This window comes from Nesoenas mayeri (assembly GCF_963082525.1).
Source record: "Nesoenas mayeri genome assembly, chromosome: 8".
In the NCBI taxonomy this organism is placed as follows: domain Eukaryota; kingdom Metazoa; phylum Chordata; class Aves; order Columbiformes; family Columbidae; genus Nesoenas; species Nesoenas mayeri.
Genome location: NC_137554.1, coordinates 27,932,116 through 27,943,810, shown reverse-complemented (window position 1 = coordinate 27,943,810; position 11,695 = coordinate 27,932,116). Strand labels below are relative to the sequence as shown.

The 11,695-nt window shown below is 50.9% G+C and overlaps 2 protein-coding genes across 2 annotated transcripts; both read right to left on the bottom strand.

Annotated features, from left to right (window-relative positions):
- Window positions 1–99: 99 nt before the first annotated feature.
- MGST3 (microsomal glutathione S-transferase 3) lies at window positions 100–5,849 on the bottom strand. Its single transcript, XM_080348957.1, has 6 exons — window positions 5,805–5,849; window positions 3,463–3,586; window positions 2,301–2,374; window positions 1,625–1,682; window positions 459–531; window positions 100–309 (listed from the first exon to the last, which is right to left on the bottom strand). Exons 2-6 carry the CDS (start codon window positions 3,577–3,579, stop codon window positions 182–184), a joined length of 450 nt encoding a protein of 149 aa, XP_080205083.1. The 5' UTR covers window positions 3,580–3,586; window positions 5,805–5,849; the 3' UTR covers window positions 100–181.
- A 1,351-nt stretch (window positions 5,850–7,200) lies between these two features.
- LRRC52 (leucine rich repeat containing 52) lies at window positions 7,201–10,614 on the bottom strand (the record flags this gene model as incomplete). The annotated part of the gene is made up of 2 exons (XM_080349094.1): window positions 7,201–7,472; window positions 9,990–10,614. The coding sequence occupies 2 exons, from the start codon at window positions 10,612–10,614 to the stop codon at window positions 7,201–7,203; spliced, it is 897 nt and encodes a 298-aa protein (XP_080205220.1).
- Window positions 10,615–11,695: the final 1,081 nt, after the last annotated feature.

Genomic DNA, 11,695 nt, shown 5'->3' with positions numbered 1-11,695 from the left:
CTGCAGGGCAGGTTTCCATAGTCCTACAAAACCACACTTCTTCTAGCATTCTGCAAAGCTGCTTGAGAAAACCCTCTAACTTTAGAATGCAAATACAGAATCAACAACTTCATTTTATTGAATGTGGAGAAAACAGAACAAGGAAATGAAATGTTCTAGAAGAAAACAAACACAAACTGCTTTAGTTTCCCCAGCAGCCATTCTGATGGCAGATCCAGCCAAGGTGCTGACAAGCCGAATAGACGCCTGTGCCCACCAGCCCAATCAGTGCAGCGGAACCCATGGCCCCTCTCCTTCGGTTTTTTGGATCTGGAAAAAAAACATGTTTTGTCAGGTCAGCAGCCCATTGCTGAAGGACTATTGCATCCTGAAAATTACAGGAAGCACGAACTAGGGACAAATCCCTAATACCTGCCCTCAGTTTGTGCTACTATGAGTGCTGCAGGGTACAGACCTACCTCCTGTATAGTAGCCATGGGCATAGAGGATTCTCCCAAGGATCCAGGTGATGCCCAGCCCTGTGGCAATCCGCTAGAGAGAAAGGAGAAGCATTAAAGGTTTTGGTGACTTGCTGCTTTGTGCGCATAGCTGTTAGAGCAGCCCTGCTTCAGAGAAACAACCACCAACTACGGCATGGGTCCTGCCTGTGCGAGGACACTGGGGAGCTGGTGACTCCTGCAGCATCCTGGGCTGAGTTTTGTACAGGAGGAGCCATTTTCAGGATGCCATGTGCTGCAGAGCTTTGCTGTTTTGTAGCACAGCTCTTGCCAAGCAAGGGATTAAGTCATACAGCAAGCAGGTGCTGAATCTCATTCAGACACTGTCCAATTAGTGAACTAAAGCAAGTGCAAGGATCCTGGAGGCAGCTGTTGCCCCAGGCCCCTCTGCACTGCCTCCAGCTGCTGTACAGGTTTTCTTCTTGGAGATGTTACAAACTTCCACCTTGCCTCTTAATTTAGAGTTTACTGCAATGTTGCTCCAGTTTGCCACATTTGCTTATGCTGCTTCCTTCCCTCTGAAAAGGAATATTCAGTAAGGACCTGATTTTTCTGTTGGTGGCAAAGAGCGAGCTACTGATTTTGGCCTCTCCCACACACCTGTGTCCTTGTGAAGTTGCCTACATCTTTCAGTTAAAATTACTCCAGGCTTTTTTTGATCCTTTGCACACCTCCTTTCGTGGTGGAAGTGAGTGGGAAGATCACTATGTTCCCTGTCTATTCTTAGCTGATAAACTCCTCATGAAAGTGTGCTTAGAAGCAGGGGAACTCGTTCCTGTCTAGCAGGACCCTGCAGGGCTTGGAAGAACCAGGCAGGGTTGGTGGGACCCTTCCCACTCATGGTGTGGAGGCTGCAAATGCTTCAGTTTATCCAACAAGGCATCCTTAGGAGAAGGAAAGGGGTCTAAAGCTGAAGCAGGAGTAATGAGTTTATTAAATACTTGTGGGTCCCCTGTACAAGACCTTCCAAAACTACATTTTCAGAAGGGACACAGCTGTGAAGCAGTCTGCTGCTAGCCAACTTGGCTTCTAGGTGGGCTAGCTTGGCCTGCTGCCCCCTGCCCTCCCTAAGTCAAGGAGCAAGAGCAAAGTTGAGTCTCACAGACCTGCAACGTAGCATCACTTACCGGGTGGAAGAGTCCACTGGTGCCTAAGAAGAACAGGAAGGTGGGGTAAACTTCCAATCTGAAAATAAAAGCAAAGAGGTTGTATTTGAGCTGGAGTTACTTACAAAGAGGAAACAGCAGAAGCTGCAAGTATCCCCTGCTGGGGTCTGACTGTTATGGGTCTCTGTGCTTGGTGCTGTGGTCAGAGATGGAGGAAGGAGGGAATCTGAGCACACACACACACTCTTAGGGACATCACACTGTGTGCCCTCTCCACGGTCACCTGTTTTGTTTTGTGCTTTAAGCCACTGCTAAATGCTACGTACTAATGCTAACTAACCCAGGAGGAGTTGTTCCCAACACCACTCTGATGTGATGTTCGAGCTGGGTGGACTTAATGCCTCTCCCCAGGGAGATCTGGGCAGCACGATAGATCAGCAGCCCCCAGACAGACTATTCTGGAAACAAGGCTTCCAGTGTCTTAAGATCCACCCATGGAGGCAAAGAGCCGGGCAATGGGGAAGGAAGAAGAGGCTTCTTCACAGCCCTGTCTCATGGTTTAAGGTATGGTAAGGAGCCAGCACATGGCCTCACTGTAAGCGTTACGTGGCCATGTGTTTTCCTCAAGCGTTGAGCCTGAACCCAAGTATGTGGCAGCAGCAAGTTTTCAAGGTCTGCATTCACAGGCATTACTCACGTGTTCTGGTGTGCACGCTGGATGCAGTTGAATATACGCCCGTTTTCAGGGTCTGTGCTGTACATGGTTGGATACTGCCAAAAAAATAAATCAGCAGCAGAACGTGAACAAGTGTGGTTTGAGCTGGGGAGCCTGGCGTTTTCCAGCAGCGAGGAGCGTGCCCTGCAGCACCTCTCCGCACAGAACCCCAAGCTGCAGCAGTGCTTGCAAGGCTGACTCGCATCAGCAAGTCAGAGCCCATCTCCTGCCCTGTGACCCACACCTGCTTTGTTGAAATTGCTGCTTGCCCCAAGCCAGTTCCTGAACTCCCTGAGCAACCTGACTACCATGGCGGTGGCCCTGCTTCGAAAAGAAGATACCCAGGTGCTCTGTGACCTCCCTGTTTAAATCGCATCTCTCTGGCTGCGAGAGCAAAGCAGCATTACTGAGGATGTGTCCTCTGGGGAGCTGGTGGTGGACATCACCCAGAACAGGCTGGGAGGGTGCTGTACTCCTCACCGCTGCAGAGCTGAGCTTCTCCCAGCCCGAAATCTCTGTGCATCCTGACTTCATGTGGTAGGAGTGGCATGACCCCAAGAGGCACCCGGGGCCTGCAGCACACCCCTTTTTGACACTTCCCTGAGTGGGAAAGGAGCAAAGGAGTGTTTGCATTCGGGGTGGCACAGGAGCCTTTGCTCTGACTCACAGGCAGGACTGGCCACCCTCATGCAGCCCACAGCCCTGCCCAGCTCATGGGCTCCTCAAGAGATGCGAGGGAAGGTCACTTTGAAAGATGGCTTGTGATAGGGCTCACGTGCTCCCTCTGAGCTTGAGAAACCTTCCTGTTGCTTATGTTCCACTGCCCTTTGTCCCCAGTGCTGCATCGGCCTTCTCTGCAGGAAAAACGGCTGTGTGGTTTCTTGCTCATCACAGTTTCTGAGCTCAAAGCTTTCAGCCATCTCAGCTCGGTGCCAACTGCCCAATCTGCCAAACCCTGAGCTCTGTTGTGCCGTCTGCTCCAATCTGGAGAGCCAGAACACCAGCTCCCTCCCTTCTGTGTACGTGTGCAGGGCAGGAACTGTCAGCAGTTCACCCAAAAATAAGCAAGGTGTTACCTAGCTCATCTGCAACATCCCCTACAGAACTGCTCTGATCCTCCCGCTCCCTCAGCCTGAGCACTTACATCCACATTGTACTTCTTGCGGGCCTTGGCCACGTTGACCGCGAGGTGTGTGACCAGGACGAAGCTGGCAGCCCCCGTCAGGATGACGTAGCCATACTCCTTGGAGAGAACAGCCATCTCGGTGCTGTCAGAAACAGAGAGCCCGTTACTATTCCGGGGTGCGACTGGAGAGGTGGCAGCTCGCTCCATGCAGATGTGCGTGGAAGAGTTGCTGGGCACGGACCCAAGCCCTCCAAGCATGGGAGAGGTGGACAGAAACTGAGTGTTTACAGCCACTTCCAACACCAGAACTCAGAACCATCAATGAAGTCAGGAAATAGATTCAAAACAAACCAAAAGAGATTGGTTGTTAGTTTGTTTTTTTCCGTGCAGGAGGAAACAGACCTGTGGAACTCCCTGCTGAGGTGCTCTGAGTGCGGGCAGTTTTCATATACTCAAGGGGAAACTGGGCAAGCTCTGGGAATGAGAGGTAAACTGGGAATTAAAATACAGACAAGCTAGAACTGGCTCAGAAATACCCAAAGCTGAAAGAAGCTGGGCTATGTGACAGTTAGTTTGAACCACTGATGTCATCCTTACATAAAATAGCAATAAAAACCACCACAACTGCAATAATAACCAAACTTTTTCAGCAAAAAGGCACTGGCAAGATGAGCAATGCTGCAGCTTCAAGGAACCCTCTCAGAGTCACAAGTCAGCGAGCAGCCGCAGCAACATGCGGCTGCTGGCACCTGCCAATGCCTGCACCAGCATGTCTGCTGGCCAGGGGACATCGGGGCCTGTGTGGTTTGTATTCAACAGTTCTGGCTTCCTTGCACAGGCCTGAGACGAAAGCACGGAGCAGAAGGTGCATCCAGCAGGCTCTGCCATGCTGCCCCGCAACCTGCAAGTGAGGACAAGGGCCCTTGCGATTTGACACCAGTCCTCTCGCACAATCCCAAACCTCAGAGGTCTGCTGTCTGCAACACCCAAGATGGCGTTGGGTGACACATCCCAGAGACCTCTCACCACCACTGAGCCATTCCCTCCACAAACCACACCCCAGCTGATGCCTCCCTCCATCTGGTGCCTCCACAATGTAGCAAGGTTTTGGTGTGTCCTGCACCATCCCACCAACACAATCTGTCAGTGCAGGGGAAAACAGGCCACATCACAGAACCGGTGCCAACAGCCTTCCTATTGCAGCAGCACCTCTCGCAAGGGGCCTTCAGGGACCACAGGCTTTTATTTCTCATTTGCAAAGGGATTATTATTGATGGAGTATGGTGAAAATATCACCTGGCTTTGTCTATGTGAAGTCTGGTGAACAATTTTAAGTAAGACCATTGGAAATCTCAAGTAGAAATGGTGGCTACACCCACGTGTAACAGAGGTTAGTGCCTGACAGATGAAACACTGAAAATACAACACATTCCTGGTGCACAGAGCAGGCTGATGGTCACATTTCCCTCTTCAAATTATAAGGTGGGTGAAGAACCCCACCTGTCAGCAAGGACGCGGCATTTTATCTTCACGATAACAAGTTATAACCTGGGGTTTTATCTCAGCAGCAAAGAGCACAATTCATTCCCGCAAAGCACTAGGCCAGGTGTATTACAAAGCTCCTACTCTTACGCTACTGGTGTAAAACTCTACCGTGAGCCTTTGCTCTATCAATCTGGAGCCCATGGACTCTCGGTCTCTCTCGGACCGCATGCTGTGCAGCTGCTCCCGGATTCTGGTGGCCTGTGCTTTTCTGCAACCTTGTCTGCAGCTGCAAGGACTTTGCTGACAAGCACCGCCGCTCTGCACCGGGCTGGATTTGTACCTTCCACGCAGCAATGTTTCAAGCAGGAGTTACACACCTAAGAGATTGTGGAGCATGACACAGCACAGACTGGGAGAAAAGAGCTGCACGGGGGTGCTTTTGCTCCAGAGTAAGGGTTCTTACCAAGTCTGCCCTAATGCTACAGTTATTATGAATCAGCAAAGCCGATTAAGTCTCCTTGTGCAGGGAATTTTTAGGGAATAGAACTTCTCTAGCACCGTGGCTGGAATCTTGAGCTACCAGATACAAGCTCAGGGTTTCAAGCCAAGGGAGTCTTTTGTCCCCTCTGTCACCAGGCGAGCGGGCAGGCTCAGCCACAGAGGCAGAACTCCCCGTGCGGCCGGACCCGGCCTAAACTCGTCCTACAGGCACTTTCTCGCACTCAGAGGGATAAACGGGAAGTCAAGGAGGAGGGTGACCGCGCTCGTTATATTTTCATTATCATCAGGCTAATCAGCACAAGCATGCATCCGCTCCGCCCGTGCCCCCTCCCCGGCCCCGGGGGGTCCAGCGGGGGTCCCCGGCCCGCACTCACCGTCCGGCGCGGCGCAGCCCAGCACGGAGCGGAGTGGAGCGGGAGCGGGGCCGGCTCTGCCCGCGGCACCGCCCGCAGGCGGGGCCCGGCGGCCGGGGGACGGGCGGTGTTCTGGCAGACGGGTTTGGCACGGATCCTTCTAGATCTGCAGCGGGGTTTGCCAAAATGATGTGTTCCAGGACGCCCGGGGCGTTGCACAGGAGGTGTGTGTCCTACCCGGTAGCTCTCCATATGTGTCCCAGCACATATATATCCTTAGCAAAGCGCACCGCCGTGTCTGCTCTTAACCATTTTTGTCATAGCAATTATACAAAGATTTCAGCTTTGATTCACAGCCTATAGTTTAACGGCTCTAGGACAGCATGGTAATTTGTACCATGCTTGCGGAAATCTTCTGCCACTTCTCCCATTTGTTGCAGCAGGTCCTGCTAGTATTGGATGCACAAGCCACTGTTTCACACGTGGAGTTGCTGTACTTGGTCATGTAAGCAGATACTTCTCTTGGCAATTACCAGTGTTAGTGAGATGAAGGATCTTATTCACATCTCCCTTTATTCTGGTCTGTATATGCAACCCCAGGACTGTGGCACCAAAGCACATACCATTTCCAAGAATAGGTGGAGTGTGTGTAAGCAACATTTTTCACATTTTAAACCCCCCAGTTTTAGGGATATGTGATGCAGAACTGGAGCTGGACTTTCCAGTTCTGTCAATGTTCACAAACCGGCAGGGTTACAGGAAGTTGTAGGGGAACAGATGGTGTCTTTTGCTGCCACCAGTGTAATGGGGAAAAAAGCAAGACCCAGAGGGACCCCAGGCCCCTAGGAGTCTTGGGTTTAATCTCTTTGCTCACGTACCTGCCTGTTGACAGCAGAAACCTCTTGGATTCCCTGCGTTGCAGAAAGTTCTGGTGCTGTTAAGGTGGGGGACCAGGTGCACCTGGCACACCCTGGGGCTCCAGTGAACTATGTGGGCTGTACCCAAGAAGCTCTGCTGGGCTTTCTGGCCAGAAAGGGCTGGGTGAACCCCTCGGCTACAGCAGAGTGCTGGGGCTTTTCCCATGACCTGGGTCATACCTCTTTGAGCCTGACCCTACGGCCCTGATTTTCCGTGGTCTCATAAAGCAGGAGCATAAATACCTGGCACTGTGCACACCTCTTATGCCAGCCCTCCCTAAATGAATATTTTGCCAGTGTCCTGAGTCCCAGTGGAAGAAGACAAGTGGAAGTAGCACAGTGAGTGAAACTGGAGCACAGAGACTCTTTCTTCTATTGCAGTTTTATTTCACTTCAAAAAAAAATAGCATCTAGAGCAGGACATCATGTGGGAAATCAGGCAGGAAGGGCTTGCTTTCAGTTCCCATGATGGGAGTCCAGAAGGATTTGTAGGGCTGATCCTAAGTGACTGTGTCTTCCTCCTCCTCCTCCTCCTCCTCTTCCTTCTCCTCTTCCCCCTTCAAAGTGTGGACTTCATAGATGACCGCACAGATGCCGGCCAGCCAGGCTGCCACAGTGCCAGCAAAGAATATGCAGAAGCCAATGAGGCACAGAAAAATGTAGTCTTGCTTGTACAGCTGAGTCAGGCAGCTGAAGTCGAGCTGTGCCTCCACTGCAGGTATTTTCAGGGCTCGCAGCCCTGCTGGAGTGTAGCAGGTGATGTTGTCGGCATCTGCAGAGGGATAAACAGAAGCTAGACTCTCTTTATTAAGCATTAATTAGCAGGAGTCCTGCTATAAAAATGATGGAGGAGTTTGCTAGACTCCTGAAAAATGTCTGCAGACTTCACACCCCTCTCCTTTAGGCTTAGGTAAAATCAGACAGGCAAACCCTTGCCAGGGAGTCAAGTTTGGCAATGGCAGTGCTTTGCGGTTAGGCGCAGCTTCACCTGCTCTGCGAGAGAGGAAAAGGAAACTCGTCAATGATTCAGTTCTACTGAAATAATGACTATAGCCTGTTGTATTGTAATATATGCCACGACGAAACAGATGCTGGCTTTTCCCTCTGAAGGTAGCAAAGGCTGAGCGCGATAAAAAGCACCATCTCCTTTTGGTGTCTGTAGCAGCACAGTTCTCTCCTTTTCCTGCAGGTTTTGAACTCCTTGGACCAGGCACAGTTACAGTGCCAGACACAGGCTGGTCACAACTTCATGCACTGGATGGATGGACCTCATGGAAAGGCAGCAGGGGAGAGGACCAAGATACAGGGGATTTTTATTACATTACATTACATTACATTACATTACATTACATTACATTACATTACATTATATGATATATTACTGAGTGATATAGCTGCAGTGGTTGTTCATGGCGATATCTCATCATCCCAAGTATAACCCTCTCCTGTGGGCATCTCTCCAGGACACAGCAAAGCCCAACACAGCAGGGAAGCAGAGCAGCTCCACAGCCTCCCTGGTTTCTTTGGCTTTCCTGTTTTCCAGAGCATGGTGCAGGGAGCCACACTCGTACCCCTGGACTTTGCTGCCCCTTCCTTTCCTACTCCTGCCCTCTCAAATTGCCCGCAGTGAGATTTATTCACTTGTTCCAGGGTTCAGTGTGCTGAATCCAATGTTACTGCTAAGAACAGTACTGCTTGTAACATCTATGAGGAAAATAAAAATCTTTACTCTCTCTAGGGAGCTACTACATCTAATAAGACACAGAGATGCCCTTAATTCGGTTCTGTCCTAACACCAGCATCCATTTGCCCTTCCCTTTTCTCCTCTGGGCTCTTTTGTGCCCCTTTCTTCTTTGATGGACACCAAACTTCCTTGATTAGTATGTGCTGTGCTGTGTTCCTTTTCAGTTTGGAAAATCACGTTCATGTACTGCAGCTGCAAAATAAACCTTTGCCCTTGGGACCAGTGCTTTTCTGGGAAAGGGAGCTGGTGATTACCCTGCCTCATGAACACTCAGTGTCCATGGCCCAGTTCTAGAATCTCTCAATATCATGAGAAACAGCTGATTTGGGGATCCAATGTGCTGTAAGGAAAGAAGTCCTGGAGATCCCGTATGCTGCTGCAGCCTGTGGGACTCAGCGCTCACCTGCATTGCATTTCTTGTATTGGAAAACTTAGAGCAAATTTGCTCTGGGGTGCTGGCAGGAGAGTGGGAACATATGGAGCCTCCCAGCTGTAAGGATACGGCTGCTTTTCTGAGCACAGCTAATACTGTTTTACTTTGACCATGAAATATCAGCTGGGACCCAAACCAGAGCTCCCATAGGAACAGCAAAGGTCTTTTGCCAATTTCTGAGCATTAGGTCACAGTCTGGCAGAAAATCAGTCAAATGTACCTGCTCTGAGGGCTGAGGAGCACCATAATGGCTGGAAGTTGCAGGATTTGTAATTTTTATGTGTCCTAGCACAACAGCTGCTCTGCTCTTAAGAAAAAGCTCACTGTGTACAATCTTGATGTATGGAAATGGTTCGGTGGAGAGCAGGGTGTGATCACAGCCCCGCAGAAGTCAGCAGCTAAACTCTCCTGGAGCCCCTGTCAGTGAGAGATGACAGCAGAAGAGGAGCTGCCAGGCTTTCAACCCAGGTTTGTTTTCAGCACTGAGCAGGACTGCTGTAGAGTTTGCAGGGATGAGGTCTGCCTGCCAGCAGGTTGTGCGGGAAGAGGCCAGCGGGAGGTGTTCGAGGTGATGGGGACACTGGCAAAATGGCAGAGTGCTCATGGCTGGAGAGGCTGCCCCAAGCAGGTCAGAATGGAGGTGGGAGAGCATTTGCACAGAGAGAAGGGGTTTAACTGATCGTTACAGACATGCTGGTGCTGCAGCAGCACCAAACGATCAGAGCAGATGGAGACAAAGCAGGAAATTCAGAGCAGGAGCAGCTTTCCCAGTGCAGATCTCCCCAGAGCCACGTTGGGCTCCTTGTTCTTGGTGCTGCAGCCATGGGGGGCTGTGGGCACAGGGACACCTCCTGAGGCTGGAGCAAGGTGTTTCAGAGCTGCAGCAATGTCCTCACTGCAGGCTATGCTTCCCTGACTGTCCTGAGGAGGTGAGCAAGTGTGAGGGTGGGTGGAACCCAGCTGCTCGGATCTGTGTTTTTGCAACAGCAGAAGACGGGCCCCACAGTCAACATGCATCAGCACAGTTTTGGGAAAGAGAACAGAAGGCCCTCTCCGTTCTACACAGATCTGCAGGAGTAGGGAGGGGAGAGGTCCCTTTGCACAGCCCTCACCTGGGAAATGAACGTTGCTCTCTGTCATCCAGGTGATGAAGTCCAAAAAGGAACAGTTGCAGTGCCACAGGTTGTCACTGAGCCCCAGAAACCTCAGGTTGGGCAGATCCCGGACAGTGCTGGTGTCCAGGAATGTTAAGCCCGTCCGGCTCACATCCAGGTGCCTCAGCCAGGTGTTGTTGGCGAAAGCATCCTTCTCGATGGCCACAAGGTTGAGATTGTCTGAGATCTTCAGCACCACTAGGCTGAGGAGGTGTGAGAAGGTGCTGAAGGTGACTTGCGTGAGGTTGTTGAAGCTGAGGTCCAGATAGACCAGCTTGGTCACACCGATGAAAGCAAAATCCAGGTCATCCCCCAAGAGGTTCTTCCTGCAGTCCAGATAGACCAAATCAGACAAGAAGCTCAGTTCCACAGCCGGCAGGTACGAGACGTTGTTTGCTGCCAGAATCAGCTGCCTGGTGTCCAGCGGGATGGCTGCAGGGAACTCCTGCAGCTGTTGTCCTGTGCAGTTCACCTCCAGGTACTGACAGCTACACCTGTTCGGGCAGTTGTTCCTCTCCGACGCCATCCCCATCCCCAGAAGAAACATGAGGCTCAGAGGCTGTGGTCTACCTGAAGGAGACATCGTCTAACACCTTCCCGGCTGCCAGCAGCCTATGGAAGCTGCATTACTGTCACGGCCATGCTGAGGAGGTGTCCGGCTGCTAGGCTGTCAAGAAGCACTTTGTGTCTGAGTCTCACCTGACTCCTTGGCAGCGCGCCCAGCTGGAAACTGAGCCCAGTTTGTACATCGGCAAGTGCGGAACGGTGGCTGCAGCATCTCCATGTCGCACTGGGTGCCAGGTGACACCTGGGTGATGTCAATGGCTTGCAAAAGCCGCTCGGCTTTGGGCATGGTGCCTTGGCCTCACGTGGTGTTGCTCTCGGCTGAGTGGAGGCGCAGTGAAGGTGTGCATGGGGTTTGAGCACCCAAAATGCACAGGGCAGGTGTGAACGGTGCAAACTTTGTCACAAATGGTGTAAAAATGCAAGAGGTGGTCACTCGTACTGGTTGAGCAGAAGAGGAAGAGTTTCTTCTTGTGGCTTACCAGGTGATTTAGCACAGCATAGATTTCGTCCCCATGCAGAATACACTGTTCCAGATCTTTTTCAATCCATTTGCACATCGCTCCTTTCACATGTACATCTCTAATTGCATCAGATATATTCTTGTAAAGATGCAGCTGGTCAAACTCAGTGCCATGAGTTATGAAGTGATCAGTGACTGAAGAGAGCAGTGTCATTTCAGGAAGAGAAAGAATGTCCCTAAACTGCTTAAGTGAAGGACCCTTGCCTTAGAAGTCACTCATCTGGTACAGGGGGATGTGCTGCGTACCACCGTAGAGTTCAATTACGTCCTCATCAGGCACTGTTTGGAGACCTCTATATGCTGTCCACAGCTGGACCAAATGGAAAGCATCGATCTTCATCAGAAGACTCTTTTGTACATCATAGTGGAGTCCGTGTATGGCAAACCCTAGAATGTAGTCATACTTTCAAAGCCCTTCTGCATACTTGAATTGTTCTATGAGGATATCTCTGGCCGTGTTGAAAATCCTAGAGTGTAGTCAATCAGAATACTGTGCTAATGTGTAATCGTAGTCAAAGCCATATATCTCCATATCACCCAGTCTGATCTCATTGCTAGCACAGTGCTGCACTGGAGA

Bases quoted from the DNA above. Each gene is read 5' to 3' on its own strand.
- MGST3 (XM_080348957.1), bottom strand. From the start codon at position 3,579: ATGGCTGTTCTCTCCAAGGAGTATGGCTACGTCATCCTGACGGGGGCT. The intron at 2,375-3,462 runs GTAAGTGCTCAG...TTTTTTTGGCAG, and splicing joins GCAAGAAGTACAATGTGGAT to TATCCAACCATGTACAGCAC. The intron at 310-458 runs GTAGGTCTGTAC...TTTTTTTTCCAG, and splicing joins CCATGGCTACTATACAGGAG to ATCCAAAAAACCGAAGGAGA.